The sequence below is a fragment of the Phyllobates terribilis genome, unplaced genomic scaffold (genome assembly GCF_046119375.1).
Source record: "Phyllobates terribilis strain yellow unplaced genomic scaffold, ASM4611937v1 Scaffold_10__3_contigs__length_209671492, whole genome shotgun sequence".
Taxonomy (NCBI): Eukaryota; Metazoa; Chordata; class Amphibia; order Anura; family Dendrobatidae; genus Phyllobates; species Phyllobates terribilis.
Window position 1 is genome coordinate 148,622,636 of NW_027362770.1, and position 15,721 is coordinate 148,638,356.

General features: G+C 44.7%; 1 protein-coding gene across 2 annotated transcripts in view; it reads right to left on the minus strand.

Moving 5' to 3' along the window:
* LOC141164544 (NAD-dependent protein deacetylase sirtuin-3-like) overlaps positions 1 to 15,721 on the minus strand; it is a 96,832-nt gene continuing 81,111 nt past the window's right edge. For both annotated transcript variants that reach the window (XM_073649916.1, XM_073649915.1), the window contains exons 3-8: positions 9,335 to 9,588; positions 5,245 to 5,415; positions 1,781 to 2,013; positions 1,468 to 1,568; positions 768 to 929; positions 1 to 239 (exon numbers count right to left, since the gene is read on the minus strand). In XM_073649916.1, the coding sequence (XP_073506017.1) occupies positions 30 to 239; positions 768 to 929; positions 1,468 to 1,568; positions 1,781 to 2,013; positions 5,245 to 5,415; positions 9,335 to 9,579 (1,122 nt within the window). In that variant the 5' untranslated portion in view covers positions 9,580 to 9,588 and the 3' untranslated portion in view covers positions 1 to 29. The remainder of the gene's footprint in view (positions 240 to 767; positions 930 to 1,467; positions 1,569 to 1,780; positions 2,014 to 5,244; positions 5,416 to 9,334; positions 9,589 to 15,721) is intronic.

Here is a 15,721-nt window from a genome sequence, read left to right on the forward strand (position 1 = left end):
ATAAATAAATTGGAGACGACCATACTTGCCTAGTTCTTTTGAGATTTAATGACTCCATCCATATCGTCCTCCCAGTTCAGGACACTCACAAACTTCCTGATGACCTCACAGAGCTCACCCAGCTCTACTACATCTGTGCCCTCCAAAGGCTTCTTAAATGGACCAACAAGATCGCGGTTGATCAGAAGCCGCGGAACATTTGGCCGCAAGGACTTTACGATATTGGCGAAGGGTTCAATCTGAGAAAAATCAAAAAGTAGAGAAAGAAGGAAAAAAAATTAACTTCTCCTACATGGAAATATCGACAGTTAAGTATACAAACTACATATATTAAAAAAAGGGGATGTCCAAGATTAGAACACTGCCACACTTAACCGTGGGTAGTTCTGCAAAAGAAAGAAAATAAAGTTTATTAAATCTTGGGACTTTTTTTTTTTTTTTTTTTTTTTTTTAAATATATATCTTAGACCTGATGAGCCTGGAGCACTCACTATGAATATGCCAAAATTGTTGCATAATCCAGAGGATAGCTATAGTGGTTTATCAGGATTATATGAAGTGAAAGCTCATGCGTCCAAGTGTATTAAGTCTCTGCTCACTCTTCCCGACTGTCGCAGCTTGTACTGAGCAGCAGAAGGGAGGAGGCTTAGTGTGGAGCCATTGGGATAGGTAGGTGGAGATTAAGTATAAAACTTTCAGATTTGCATATAAAAGGGGGGGGGGGTGGGGCACGTCCCGCCCCCCTCCACGGCTACTCTATTTATCACCTTTAGTGACGTCCCCATTACAATCAGCAGATCCGCCTTTGGAAAATCTTCAGAAAAACTGTAAAAACTTTTTGGAAGGTCTTCACCAAAGAAAACAATATCCGGCTTAACAACTCCATAGCAGACATTGCAGCGAGGAAAATGACCAGCCATGATGCAATCCTTGTAAGAAAAAAAAAATAAAATAATAATAATAATAATAATAATAATAATAATAATAATAATAATATAAAAAATTATGAGAGCCACACTACACAAACCAAAAAAGAACATTTTAAAAAGTTACTCAATATCAAACATGTAAAGCTACAATTTTACTTTCTTCTCAGGGCTTTTTCACTACTGTGAAGTTTACTGCATGTTGCCTACCTCTGCGGCGGCTGGTTTCCTAGGCAAGCAGTGCCGTGCTTACAAGCTGTGCTATATAGATGAGGCTTTTTTCCGTAGCCAAAACCTTGTCAGCGCTGCATTATTTTGCCTAGGGAACCATCCACCGCTGATTACTGCAGAGGTGGCCGAAAGCGTAAGCAGTGTGCAGTAAGCTATAGAATTAAAAATCCCTCTGTTCCTGAAAAGATAACTACAGCTTCAATGTTTATTAGGGGATTTGTCTTTAATTCCTTTCTCATCATAAATTTTAAAAAGTTTTATACTGGACAAATTAAAAAAAAAAAAAAAAAAAAAAAACATTGGTCAGTACCCGTGCCACTTTTGCAGAGAAAGGTGAATAACACAGATGACATGACGCAGAGGAGAAAGTTCCATGAGCTTCAACAAGCTTTTCTGGAGGGATCCCAGCCACTGAAAATGAAAAGAAATGGATGATAAGAGGAACAGACTACAGCCATTGAAGTTACTAATAAATGTCTACAGTAATTCCTTAAAAGCTCCCCCTAGTGGTGACTGCTGGGAAACAGGATTTGGAGCTGTGGATCAAGGAAAATTGAGTACAGCAGATTTATAAAAGCTTTCTTCATGGTTGGTATATTGGGCGGCCAGGAATATGACCTTACTTCTCTCCAGTCCATCGATGTTCTGCGTGTAACATCTCAATAATAAGCCCTTGTCATGCAGCAGCCTCAGAAAATAATGAACCACATTGGGCTTGTATTTTCCTGGATACAATTCCTTGGCAAGTGTAAAGAAAGGCCCAGGATTGTAGGTAAAGTAATCAATGTCGAAGATAGCTTCTGGGTATGGAATATTGTACATTTTCAGGTTGTCGTACATGCCGGAGCCTGGTGTCCTGTGATAGCGGGAAATAAAGCAGAATTACTTACTATAATATAAAAAAAAAGTATATTCTATTATGTTTTTGTATTCTAAAAAATACATAATAAAAATGTATGTATGCATGCATGCATGCATGCATGCATCACACACACTGCTCAAAAAATAAAGGGAACACTCAAATAACATCCTAGATCTGAATGAATGAAATATTCTCATTCAACTTTGTACAGAACAAAGTATTCAATGTGCTGACAACAAAATCACACAAAAATGATCAATGGAAATCAAATTTATTAACCAATGGAGTCCTGGATTTGGAGTGGAAAAACTGATCCAACTTTGATGTAATGTCCTTAAAACAAGTCAAAATGAGGCTCAGTATTGTGTGTGGCCTCCACGTGCCTGTATGACCTCCCTACAACGCCTGGGCATGCTCCTGATGAGGTTGCGGATGGTCTCCTGTAGGATCTCCTCCCAGACCTGGACAAAAGCATCCGCCAACTCCTGGACAGTCTGTGGTGCAACGTGACGTTGGTGGATGGAGCGAGACATGATGTCCCAGATGTGCTCAATCGGATTCAGGTCTGGGGAAAGGGCAGGCCAGTCCATAGCTTCAATGCCTTCATCTTGCAGGAACTGCTGACACTCCAGCCACATGAGGTCTGGCATTGTCCTGCATTAGGAGGAACCCAGGGCCAACAGCACCAGCATATGGTCTCACAAGGGGTCTGAGGATCTCATCTAGGTACCTAATGGCAGTCAGGCTACCTCTGGCGAACACATGGAGAAAGAAATGCCACCCCACACCATTACTGACCCACTGCCAAACCGGTCATGCTGAAGGATGTTGCAGGCAGCAGATCGCTCTCCACGGTGTCTCCAGACTCTGTCACATGTGCTCAGTGTGAACCTGCTTTCATCTGTGAAGAGCACAGGGCGCCAGTGGCGACTTTGCCAATCCTGGTGTTCTGTGGCAAATGCCAAGCGTCCTGCACGGTGTTGGGCTGTGAGCACAACCCCCATCTGTGGACGTCGGGCCCTCATGCCACCCTCATGGAGTCGGTTTCTAACCGTTTGTGCAGACACATGCACATTTGTGGCCTGCTGGTGCTGGGTTGTTGCCCTCATATGGCTCCCTCCACATCTCCTGGTATCTGCTCCATGCTCTGGACACTGCTGACAGACACAGCTACCCTTCTTGCCACAGCTCGCACTGATGTGCCATCCTGGATGAACTGCACTACCTGAGCAACTTCTGTGGGTTGTACTGTAGACACCGCCTCATGCTACTGTACCTCTAGGAGTGAGAGCAATGGCAAAATGAAAAAGTGACCAAAACAGCCAAAAAAGGATGAGAACAGAGAAATGGTCTGTGGTCACCACCTGCAGAACCGCTCCTTTATAGGGGGGTATCCTGCGAATTGCCTATCATTTCTACCAGTTGTCTGTTCCATTTGCACAACAGCAGGAGAAATTGATCCACAATCAGTGTTGCTTCATAACTGGACAGGTAGATTTCACAGAAGCGTTATTGACTTGGAGTTACATTGTGTTAACTGTTCCCTTTATTTTTTTACATACATCAAAAATAAAGGGAACACTTAAACAGAATATAACTCCAAGTAAATCAAACTTCCGTGAAATCAAACTGTCCACTTAGGAAGCAACACTGATTGACAATCAATTTCACATGCTGTTGTGCAAATGGAATAGACAATAGATGGAAATTATTGGCAATTATCAAGACACCCTCAATAAAGGAGTGGTTCTGCAGGTGGGGACCACAGACCACATCTCAGTACCAATGCTTTCTGGCTGATGTTTTGGTCACTTTTGAATGTTGGTTGTGCTTTCACACTCGTGGTAGCATGAGATGGACTCTACAACCCACAGAAGTTGCTCAGGTAGTGCAGATCATCCAGGATGGCACATCAATGCGAGCTGTGGCAAGAAGATTTGCCGTGTCTGTCAGCGTAGTGTCCAGAGGCTGGAGGCGCTACCAGGAGACAGGCCAGTACACCAGGAGACGTGGAGGGGGCCGTAGGAGGGCAACAACCCAGCAGCAGGACCGCTACCTCCGCGTTTGTGCAAGGAGGAACAGGAGGAGCATTGCCAGAGCCCTGCAAAATGACCTACAGCAGGCAACAAATGTGCATGTGTCTGCACAAACGGATAGAAAACGACTCCATGGAGGGTGGTATGAGGGCCCGACGTCCACAGATGGGGGTTGTGCTCACAGCCCAACACCATGCAGGACGCTTGGTATTTGCCACAAAACACCAGGATTGGCACCCTGTGCTCTTCACAGATGAAAGCAGGTTCACACTGAGCACATGTGACAGACGTGACAGAGTCTGGAGACACCGTGGAGAGTGATCTGCTGCCTGCAACATCCTTCAGCATGACCGGTTTGGTAGCCGGTCAGTAATGGTGTGGGGTGGCATTTCTTTGGAGGGCCGCACAGCCCTCCATGTGCTCGCCAGAGGTAGCCCGACTGCCATTAGGTACCGAGATGGGATCCTCAGACCCCTTGTGAGACCATATGCTGGTGCAGTTGGCCCTGGGTTCCTCCTAACGCAGGACAATGCCAGACCTCATGTGGCTGGAGTGTGTCAGCAGTTCCTACAAGATGAAGGCATTGAAGCTATGGACTGGCTGCCGGTTCCCCAGACCTGAATCCGATTGAGCACATCTGGGACATAATGTCTCGCTCCATCCACAAACGTCACGTTGCACCACAGACTGTCCAGGAGTTGGCGGATGCTTTAGTCCAGGTCTGGGAGGAGATCCCACAGGAGACCATCTGCACCCTCATCAGGAGCATGCCCAGGCGTTGTAGGGAGGTCATACAGGCACGTGGAGGCCACACACAATACTGAGCCTCATTTTGACTTGTTTTAAGGACATTACATCAAAGTTGGATCAGCCTGTAGTGTGTTTTTCCACTCCAAATCCAGGCCTCCATTGGTTAATAAATTTGATTTCCATTGATGATTTTTTGTGTGATTTTGTTGTCAGCACATTCAACTTTATACAGAATAAAGTACTCCTAGATCTGAATGAATGAAATATTCTCATTGATGTGTTATTTGAGTGTTCCCTTAATTTTTTTGAGCAGAGTGCGTGTGAACATTTACCTCTAGTTTATGACTGATCCTCCTACCTTTCCTTCCCCCACCCCAAAATTCTGATTCTGCCATAGCATTGGCTTATATCCCTCCCGGATCAAACAGCCACCACTCACCTGAAATCGGGTATCCCACTTGCTGTACTAATTCCAGCTCCCACCATAACTATTATCTTCCTGCAAAAACGCTTTAAGATCAGATCAGCAATATCAGCTAGGCCAGAACTTTTCAGGCGTAATGGAGGACTTTGTGTTTGGAGACTTTTCATGCCTAGTGGTGCCTTTACTCTAAATAAAAACCTCAATTAGTAATTACAAAAATTGTAAGAATTACTAAACCTGGAGGAAATCTTAAAAAAAAAAAAAAAAAAAAAAAAACACAGCAAAAAACACAAAACATCAAATTTTAACCCCTTCGCTCTGAAGCCTGTTTTCACCTTCCTGACCAGTCCAAATTTTCCAATTTGGACCAGTGTCACTTTGAGGTAATAACTCTGAAACGCTTCAACGTATCCCAGTAATTTTGAGAGTGTTTCTTCGTGACACTGTCCTTTATGTTCGTGGCAAACTTAGGTCGATAATTAGTTTGAAAAACTTTCAAATTTCTGATATTTACAGTTTCCAAACTTAATTTTTATGCCCTTAAACCAGAGTTAGCTCATACAAAATAGTTAAAACATTTACCACATGTCTACTTTGCATCAGCATCATTTTTGAAGCATTTTTGTTCGTTAGGAAGTCAGAAGGGTTAAAAGTTTAATTGACAATTTTTCATTTCTCCAACAAAATTTTTTTTTTTTTTGGGACCACATTATATTTGAAGTGACTTTGAAGGGTCTATGAGAGAAAATACCCAAAAGTGACAATTTAAAAAAAAAACTGCACCCCTCAAAACCACATCCCAGAAGCTTATTAGCCCTTCAGATGCTTCACAGAAATTAAAGCAATGTGGAAGAAAAAAAAATGAAAAATGATTACAATTTTACCACAAAAATGTTGCTTTAAACCCCAAATTTTTCATTTTCACAGGGAGAAAATGGACCAATTTGTTGTGCAATTTCTCCCAAGTACACAGATACCCCCATTGTGTGGTGGGAAACTACTGTTTGGGCACACGGCAGGGCTTGGAAGGGAAGGAGCACAGTTTGACTTTTATAATGCAAATTTGGCTGGAATCGATAGCCATGTCATGTTTGCAGAGACCCTGATGTGCCTAAACAGTGGAAACCCCCCCCAAAAGGGACACCATTTTGGAAACTAGACCCCTCAAGGAATTTATCTAAAAAGTTGTGGTGAGCACCTTGAACCCCCAGGTGCTTCAAAAGAATTTTATAGTGTTTAAGTGTGAAAATAAAAAAATAAAAATTAACTTTTCTACAAAAATGTTGCATTAGCCCAATATTTTTTATTTTCACAAGGGTAACAGTGTGCTGCTGTGTGTGGGGTGCTACTGCCTCTGCTCGCTTTGGCACCCTAGAGACAAATCGCATCCCCGTCCTGGTATGCTGCTCTGTGAGCGGTGCATCACACTTCTTGCCTACAGGCCTCCACTGGCTCCAGGCTTTCCTCTTCTGGAACCTTGGCAGCAATCAATCCAGGGGACACTGAATTCGTAAAAACAATCAAACTTACTTGGCAACTGGCAGTCTTTACAAGCCGGCATATAGGATAAGGCCCAATGGGTTATGGTCTTTCCCACAAGTACTGGACACAACTTCAGCCCTAGTTCTCAGTAGGGGTAGAGTATTCTTTCTAACCTCCTTAGCACTAGGAACTCTTCACCACCACTAGCAGCGCACACAGATTCCATCACCCTCCATCTCTGAAAGTTTGAGTCCAACTTCTCCTGCAGCTTTGCAGGCCGAGTGTGCACAAGGGCCCCGAATGTCCATCTCAAGGCTCCCAAGCCGACAGACTTGAACGGAGGGGGTTCTTTAGCAATCCACTGCCCCGAATATTAAGGCTCGCATTGTCCCCAGCAGCCTAGAGCCTGTAGCTACTGCGGTCACCTCTCACTTCCTGAATTATTATTATTATTATTAGAAATATATATATATATATATATATATATATATATGTGTGTGTGTGTATATATTATATATACACGCACCATTGATTCCATGGCACTGTACATAAGGGGTTACATACCAACTACAGATATCACTTAACAGTAAACAAACTAACAATGATAGAACGGTACAGAGGGAAGAGGACCCAACTCCGTTCCCCCATCCCAATCTGAGCCAGCCGTTACAGTTAACCCTGTCTAGGCTAAAATGCAGCCCCAGAAGGTTTTACTTTCAGAACCATATATGAATAGGAAATACATTTAACCCCTTAGAGTGTCAGGGAGCAGAACACCACCACTCCTACACATTGGCAGAGTCCCTGAGGTGCCAGAACAGCAGAACCCTCCCAAAAGTGAACCAATTCTGTAAACTGCACTCCATGAATTCATCTAGGGGTGCAACAATCATATTGACACAGGCGTGTCACAAAACCCTTATACCAATGGGCAGTGAAGGAAAAAAAAAAAATGCCACAAAAATTGTGTTGTAGCCCCAGATTTTACAACAAAAATAGCACCAAAATTTTACACAATTTTTGCTAAACGTGGCAATACCCCATTTGTGGCTGTACAGTACCGCTTAGCCACACGGTGAGACTCTGGAGCCATTTTGCTTTTCCAGAGCCCTTGTGCTACCAGTAATGTGGAAGCCCACTATATTTCTATTGACAGATGACTGACCTGAGTGGGGAATTGCTTTTTTGTGGACTGAGTTTAAGCTTTATTGGGAACATTTTACATAACATTTTTGATCACATTTATCCGGTGCTCTACTCTGAGCACTTACATCAGGGTTTCCACCTAAACTTCCAGATGGAGTAATTCAGATGAAACCCCCGATGGAGCTATTCACTATAATGAGGCAGCAGTGTTACTCTAGAGACTTTGGCCTCTGTTTAGCATTTCAGAAGTGCACAAAACTGGCCAAATGCGCTTTTATGCACACCTAAAATGGACACCAACAGATCACAGGTCAGACGGCGTCCACGGTGCCTCCATCTGCCTCACTACAGGGAATCTTCCGTCTGAATCACTTATTTAAGAGATTTACACGGAAGCCCCGGTGTAAGAGCTCAGCGTAGAGTGCAGGATAAATGTGAGCAGAGCCTTTGGGAGGCAGAATGAACAAATCAACAGCAGGACAAGAATTGGTTTTATTTTTTACGCCGTTCCTCATGTGGTATAAGTGATTAGACGACTTTATTCTTTGGGTCAGTGCAATTACAGTGATACCAGATTTATATGGTTTATGTTTTGCTGCTTTTACACAAAAACAATTTTTAAAAAGAAAAGAAAATTTGCATCTCTGTATTCTGAGAGCTATAGCTTTATGGCAGCTTGTTTTTAGTGATATCATTTTTCTTTACATTTGTCTTTGTTCGTGATTTACTACCACTTTGTTTGACAGTACAATTACTTTTTTTTTTTTTTTTATGATGCTCACTGAAGGGGTTAACTAGTTGGAGAGATTTATAGATTGGGTCGTTCTGCACAGTGATTCTAAGTGTGTACTTTGTTTATTCTTGTTTTTAAATTAAATATAATATAATTATATAAATGTATATCTATAATTTTTAAGATTTGTTTTTAATTGCTTTTTTTTTTTTTTTTTTTTTTTAAAAACTTTACCTTGTCCCAGGATGGGACATCAATTTTCCCTGCCCTGATCACTGATCTAATATTCTGCAGTGATTTATATTGCATGGCATTAGATCAGTGTCACACACAGGAGCCGGGGCTCTTGCAGGCCACCGTACATGGGTAACCCGTAGCCATCACAATCACATTGTGCTGATCGGAGCAGAGAGCGCCCCCTGCTTGGCAGATTTATGTCGCTATCACTATTGACAGTAGCATCAGAGGTGTTACATGTTCCCTGGGTGTCAGCTATATATTATAGAACTGATCAGGGGCATTTAAGGCAGTTTGCGGGAACAGACCTCCTGCGGTACCGTACATGTACGGCGGATGTCATGGGTAAAGCATTCTACATTCTGACCGGAATTTATCTACTACTAAATCGGCTATTAAAAAAAGGGACCATGTTCTGACCATATTCCAAGGAACCCAACAGTCAAAGCATCTTTAAGACATATTCACATTTTGTCCTCAGGGCCACTTACGACACTTTCACCCCACCTTGTATGATCCTGGTCCTCAGTCCTCCATAAACCATTAGTGTTCTTCGCTGAGAGATCCTCGAAGGCTTTACCGGGTTTTGACATAGTTTTCGACTTGCCAATCTTTTGTTCTTTGGTTTTGGGATAAGTTGAACTAGTTGAAGAACCAGTGGACTTCGTTTGCTTCTCAAACTTCTTGTTCCATTTTTTGAGAAACCCTGTGGTTGTTTTTGGAGGTGTGAGACTGGAGGTTCCATGTTCCATAGTTTCTGGCTTTTGCCATGGGTAGGGGGGAGGGAACAAACATTTAGAAAAAAACAAAATCAAATTATAATAGGATATTTATAAAATATATATTTTTAAAGGCTATGCAATAGCTATCCAATATATAGCACTCAGTGCACCCTTGGTGTAGCCAAACCGTTCAGCGAACCTTCTCACCCACTTGTTTCCCCCCCCCATTTATCTCCGCCTTTCTCTTCCTCTGGTAAAGCCAGGTCTGTCAATCAAGGAAGAGGAGGGCAGAGATAGAAGGAAAACACGTAGGTTGGAAAGTGTGGTTTGGCCACACCAAGGGTGCACCAGGCACCTGTGCTCAGTTTGAACAGTCATTTTGTGCTCACAGACTCCCTTTAATAAATTGGGCATGCTTATAGTAGTAGTTTAAAAAGAGCTGGTGAAGCTCAGGATGAAGAATCAAGATATAGAACTTTTAGGGCACAGTCAGGCGACCGTATAAATCGGACGGAGATCAGAATGCAATGCTCGGATTGGCCAGCGGCTCAGTTTCATTTGTTTCTATGCAGCCGGCACACTCGGGTCAGGAGAGCCGCCGGCCATTCTGATCTCCGTCTGATTTAGATGGCAGTCTGACTGTGCACTTAGTGTAAGGGAAGTGTCCAGGACCAACAAAGTTCATTGAACTCTAATTCTTTTAGAAACAGTGCCACCATTTGGCATGGCAGTTTTTTGGTATTGCAGCCCATTTTTTTTTTGCGAATTTAAATATGAGCTGCAATTTCAGACACAGCCACACATAAGAGTGGCGCCGTTTCTAAAAATAAGAAAAAAAAAAAAAAAAAAAAAAAAAAAAAAAAAATGTAAAATCCAGCACAATGCAAAAATAATTCTATCAAGGAATGAAGAGTTTGTTTTGTGCTCTTCTTAGCAGGGATTTGTCTCACAGTAGAACGACTCCGACAGAATGTTTAAGCTTCAGTATCTGGAGGAATTGTTCTTAGCTTTGAACTCATATCTGCACCACCGATTAGAGCCAAGTGACCTATATCGAGGATGCGAGCCAGAAGGAAAAAAAAAAAAAAAGTTAAAACTTCTATTGTGAGAAAAGACTTTTTCCCCCAGTGAAAAGCTGGGAGGTTTTTAAATGGCCACCTTTTGACAGAGGTAATGACTGTAATATATCTCGTCTCTTCCCCCTTGTAGTGGAGAGAATGGCTATGTTAATAAAGGACACAGCTGTAGACGCTTTATAACCTCCGAGGAAGGGGGGACAGAGGCGAGGGAGGAGAAACTGAGGGATATAAAAGGAGGTCTAGCTGGGTGTCTGCAAATACAGCTGGAAATGGCGAAACGCTACTAATTAAATGTGGAGATCAGGGCCGGAATGGAACAAAAAAAAATAAAAAATGCAGCCCTGGCACAAACGCGACCAGCCCACATACAGTACGACCTCTCATCCCAACCATGAAAGTGCAATGGGAAGGTTCAGTAAAAAATTGCTTCAGGCCTCATCCACGTATTTATTTTCCTCATTTGTGTAGGAGAACAAAAAACAGCTGCAAAGTTTGATCTATGAGCCCATGAAAGTCATCGGACTGCACTCAAGTGACATTCGACATCTGAGTGCAGTACGATTTCTGCTGACTTACAGAATGGAAAAGATTGAGACATTCCCCCCCCCCCCCCCCTCACCTTACAGAGCAAGATCACCCTGATTCTCGTGGAGAGAATACACTGTTGTGTGACCCGGACCTTACAATATTAAAATCAGATAGCACACAGATGGCAATGTGTGCTGGCCGTGATTTTCATGGACCCCCTAATGAAGAAGTGCGGTAATACCCACTGATCGCGTCCCTGTCCCCCCCTTCAGTCCCAACTTACTGATTGACACAAGTCATGTGACCCAGGAGTGGACCAAAAAGTCGCTGGAAACTGGTGAAGGTGCTTGGCTTGTAAACACACATACGGGGAATAAAAAATGGTGTGCTTCTTTAACCCCTTTATGACATCTGCCATACGTCTACAGCAAAAGTTGGCAGAGGGTGCACACTTCATACCCGGCAGGTAATGCCTAGGTTTTACAGCCAGGACCAGCCTTTCATAGCCATGGATGGAGTGAAGCTCTGCCTGTGACTTCTCCTGATAAATGTACTGGCAGAATACAGGTACAGGAGTACAATTACGAAAAGGTGATGAATATGAAATGAGAGCGGTCAGACACTGCCACAGACCAGCTGTCTTCAGCTCTCAGTGCAGCTGGATGTACACAATGAATGGAGCCAAACAGCACGGTGTAGTGGCCACTCTCGGGTACTGCAACCCACAATCACTTCAATAGGACCTGATCTGCAGAACCTGAGTACAGGTGTGGTCCGGGCTGCAGCTGATCCATGGAGGTGCCTGGTGCGACTCCCCCACCACTGATCTGATATTGAGGACTTATCCTGAAGATAATCGGGGCTGGAGATCCGCAACCAGTCCGTACACTGACCGGATTTCCCAAATGTTTGAATTTGCCCTTAGTCTGCGGCTACACACGAATCACTGCATATCCAAACACCACAATACAGGCAACTGCACCAGAACGGAGGAAATGCTGCCGGTCACAAAATAGCAAGAGGACTTGGGTTCCCTACACCATAGCGCATTGTAGCAACAGCAAAGTCAGATTTTGGCCACGCAGCAAATAGTTAAGGCCAAAATCGCACGCACGCTGCCCGCAGCAAAGGCTTCCTTACATTGCTGATTGCACCTCATCCAATACTGCCTCCAGTGCACCAAGACCTATCCTGCACCCCTTGTAAAAGGCCCAAACGTTAAGTTCTGCCCCCAGCCAGTGACTTACAACACGTTTTTACAGAGCCCCGTCCTCACCTATATGCCGCACACCCGGCACCATGCAGCGGCCGGAAGTATCAGACACCATGCAGACGGCGCACAGCGCAAGGCGAAGAGCCGGAGAGCCCCGCCCCCGCAGAACGGCCGCAGCGTCACCCGCCGGAGGAGCTGTCAGGAGAGCGCTGTCGGGGCGGCGGGCGGTGTGGCTTCTGCAGAGCTCGGCCCTCCCACCTCCCTCACCCACGGATAGGGGAGAATGTGCCGACTGATCGCAGGGCTCGTGTTTGACCTCCACTTCATTTATTGTATATGAAACTCCTGGAGAAAGCACCTCCTCAATCACGCACTACAAGTTTGTGATTTGCACACTCCCGGCCACATCCCGACTAGACGTGTCACTTGCATTGAGTGAAGTCAGACAAGTCTAGTCAGCATGTGATCGCATGTATGCAAATCACATCCTTCGTTACATGCCCGCTTCTCCTGGCACCAGTGAATCTTTGCAGTGTGCGTGCTGTGAGGATTCGTAAGACTCCTATTCCACGACTGGACAACCGCTTTAAGCTTTCAAGAAGAGGTGGTCGTGGCCCCTGTACCTCTGGGGCCCCTGCACTAATCACAAAAAAAATAAGTATAAAATTGTCTTTTTTGCACGGCTACATCTACACGAGCAATAGAAACTTGCCATGATGACCCCCTTACGGGAAGGGGAGGTGAATCTCACACATTACATCACCCTCTACTCAATAAAGGGATCACAATTAAACAACTAAAACAAGTAATAAAGACCAGGACAAATTTACAGCCCTCCCTGGGGCAACTCAGCCAGGTTTTATCAGCCATGGTCTTGTCAGAGGTCAAGGCGGACTATACATCTTGGCTCTCAAAACACAAAAATTACGTTAGAGGGGCAGTCACATGTTACCATAATCACAGATCCGAATGGCCAGCCATGTAATCGAAGGACAGGCTGGGCCCACCAGTAGCCCTCTGGTTCTGGCTTTTAGGGGGTCCTGAGTAGTGGGGACCACCATCTACTCCAGCAGAATTAGAGTAGTCACCTGATGCCACCACTAGATTGGAGCAGGATATCACCAGTCATATAGATTTGCCGAGTGCTAGTCTTTTGATGTTTTCTTCCAAAAACAGCACCACATCTGCTCAGTGGTGGTTTATGGTATTGCAATGATTAACTAATAGACAACCTATAAACATGGCTGGTGGAGGGTTTTTTCCCCCACTTTAGAATTTTACTGTTTGAGAACACATTGAGTGTTGCATACAAAAAATAAAAAATATTTTATTAGAATATATGTTCCAAAAGTTCTACATTTTCTGCTACATTTACCAGTTCAAGGAATGTGGACTTGATACCAATTAAACTAGTGGCCACTATGCATTAAAACAAAAAAAAAAGCTTTGATGAATCGCCCCATTGTGTTTTTTTTCTGCAGGTGAACATAGCTTTAATTCTGCATACATACAAAAAAAAAAAAAAAAAAAATTATATATGTTTTAGGACATGCATACCCAACTTGCATGCAAGTGCTACAATTAAAATGTCATTAGACATATGAGGAGCAAACACAGCAAGACATGTGTCTGGTTTGGCTTCTTATCCCAAGTCATATGACAAGGCCTTTTCAAAAAAGGTCAATATTGACTTTTAGGATTTCTACTTCCAATAGGTGGCGCTCTGGTTTCTGTCCTCCTCTCTGAAAAGAGGATTTGAATATTAGAGTCCTATTTTGGATAACCATAAGAGGACACTTAAATACAAAAGCTTAAAAGATCTAAAAGCCAAGACACTGGGGCGGGGGAGGGGTAAACGTAAAGAAACGCCCAAGACACTGGGGAGGGGTAAACGTAAAGAAACGGCCAAGACACTGGGGAGGGGTGAACGTAAAGAAACGGCCAAGACACTGGGGAGGGGGGGGAACGTAAAGAACGCCCAAGACACTGGGGAGGGGTAAACGTAAAGAACGCCCAAGACACTGGGGAGGGGTAAACGTAAAGAAACGGCCAAGACACTGGGGAGGGGTAAACGTAAAGAAACGGCCAAGACACTGGGGAGGGGTAAACGTAAAGAACGCCCAAGACACTGGGGAGGGGTAAACGTAAAGAACGCCCAAGACACTGGGGAGGGGGGAAACGTAAAGAAACGCCCAAGACACTGGGGAGGGGGGAAACGTAAAGAAACGCCCAAGACACTGGGGAGGGGGGAAACGTAAAGAAACGCCCAAGACACTGGGGAGGGGGAAACGTAAAGAAACGCCCAAGACACTGGGGAGGGGTAAACGTAAAGAAACGGCCAAGACACTGGGGAGGGGTAAACGTAAAGAAACGGCCAAGACACTGGGGAGGGGTAAACGTAAAGAACGCCCAAGACACTGGGGAGGGGGGAAACGTAAAGAAACGCCCAAGACACTGGGGAGGGGGGAAACGTAAAGAAACGGCCAAGACACTGGGGAGGGGTAAACGTAAAGAAACGGCCAAGACACTGGGGAGGGGTAAACGTAAAGAAACGGCCAAGACACAGGGGAGGGGTAAACGTAAAGAACGCCCAAGACACTGGGGAGGGGTAAACGTAAAGAAACGGCCAAGACACTGGGGAGGGGGGAAACGTAAAGAACGCCCAAGACACTGGGGAGAGGTAAACGTAAAGAAACGCCCAAGACACTGGGGAGGGGTAAACGTAAAGAAACGGCCAAGACACTGGGGAGGGGGGAAACGTAAAGAAACGGCCAAGACACTGGGGAGGGGGGAAACGTAAAGAAACGCCCAAGACACTGGGGAGGGGGGAAACGTAAAGAAACGCCCAAGACACTGGGGAGGGGGGGGAACGTAAAGAACGCCCAAGACACTGGGGAGGGGTAAACGTAAAGAACGCCCAAGACACTGGGGAGGGGTAAACGTAAAGAAACGGCCAAGACACTGGGGAGGGGGGAAACGTAAATGAACGGCCAAGACACTGGGGAGGGGGGAAACGTAAATGAACGGCCAAGACACTGGGGAGGGGGGAAACGTAAAGAACGCCCAAGACACTGGGGAGGGGGGAAACGTAAAGAAACGCCCAAGACACTGGGGAGGGGTAAACGTAAAGAAATGCCCAAGACACAGGGGAGGGGTAAACGTAAAGAACGCCCAAGACACAGGGGAGGGGTAAACGTAAAGAAACGGCCAAGACACAGGGGAGGGGTAAACGTAAAGAACGCCCAAGACACAGGGGAGGCGTAAACGTAAAGAAACGGCCAAGACACTGGGGAGGGGTAAACGTAAAGAAATGCCCAAGACACGGGGGGGGGGGGAACGTAAAGAAACGCCC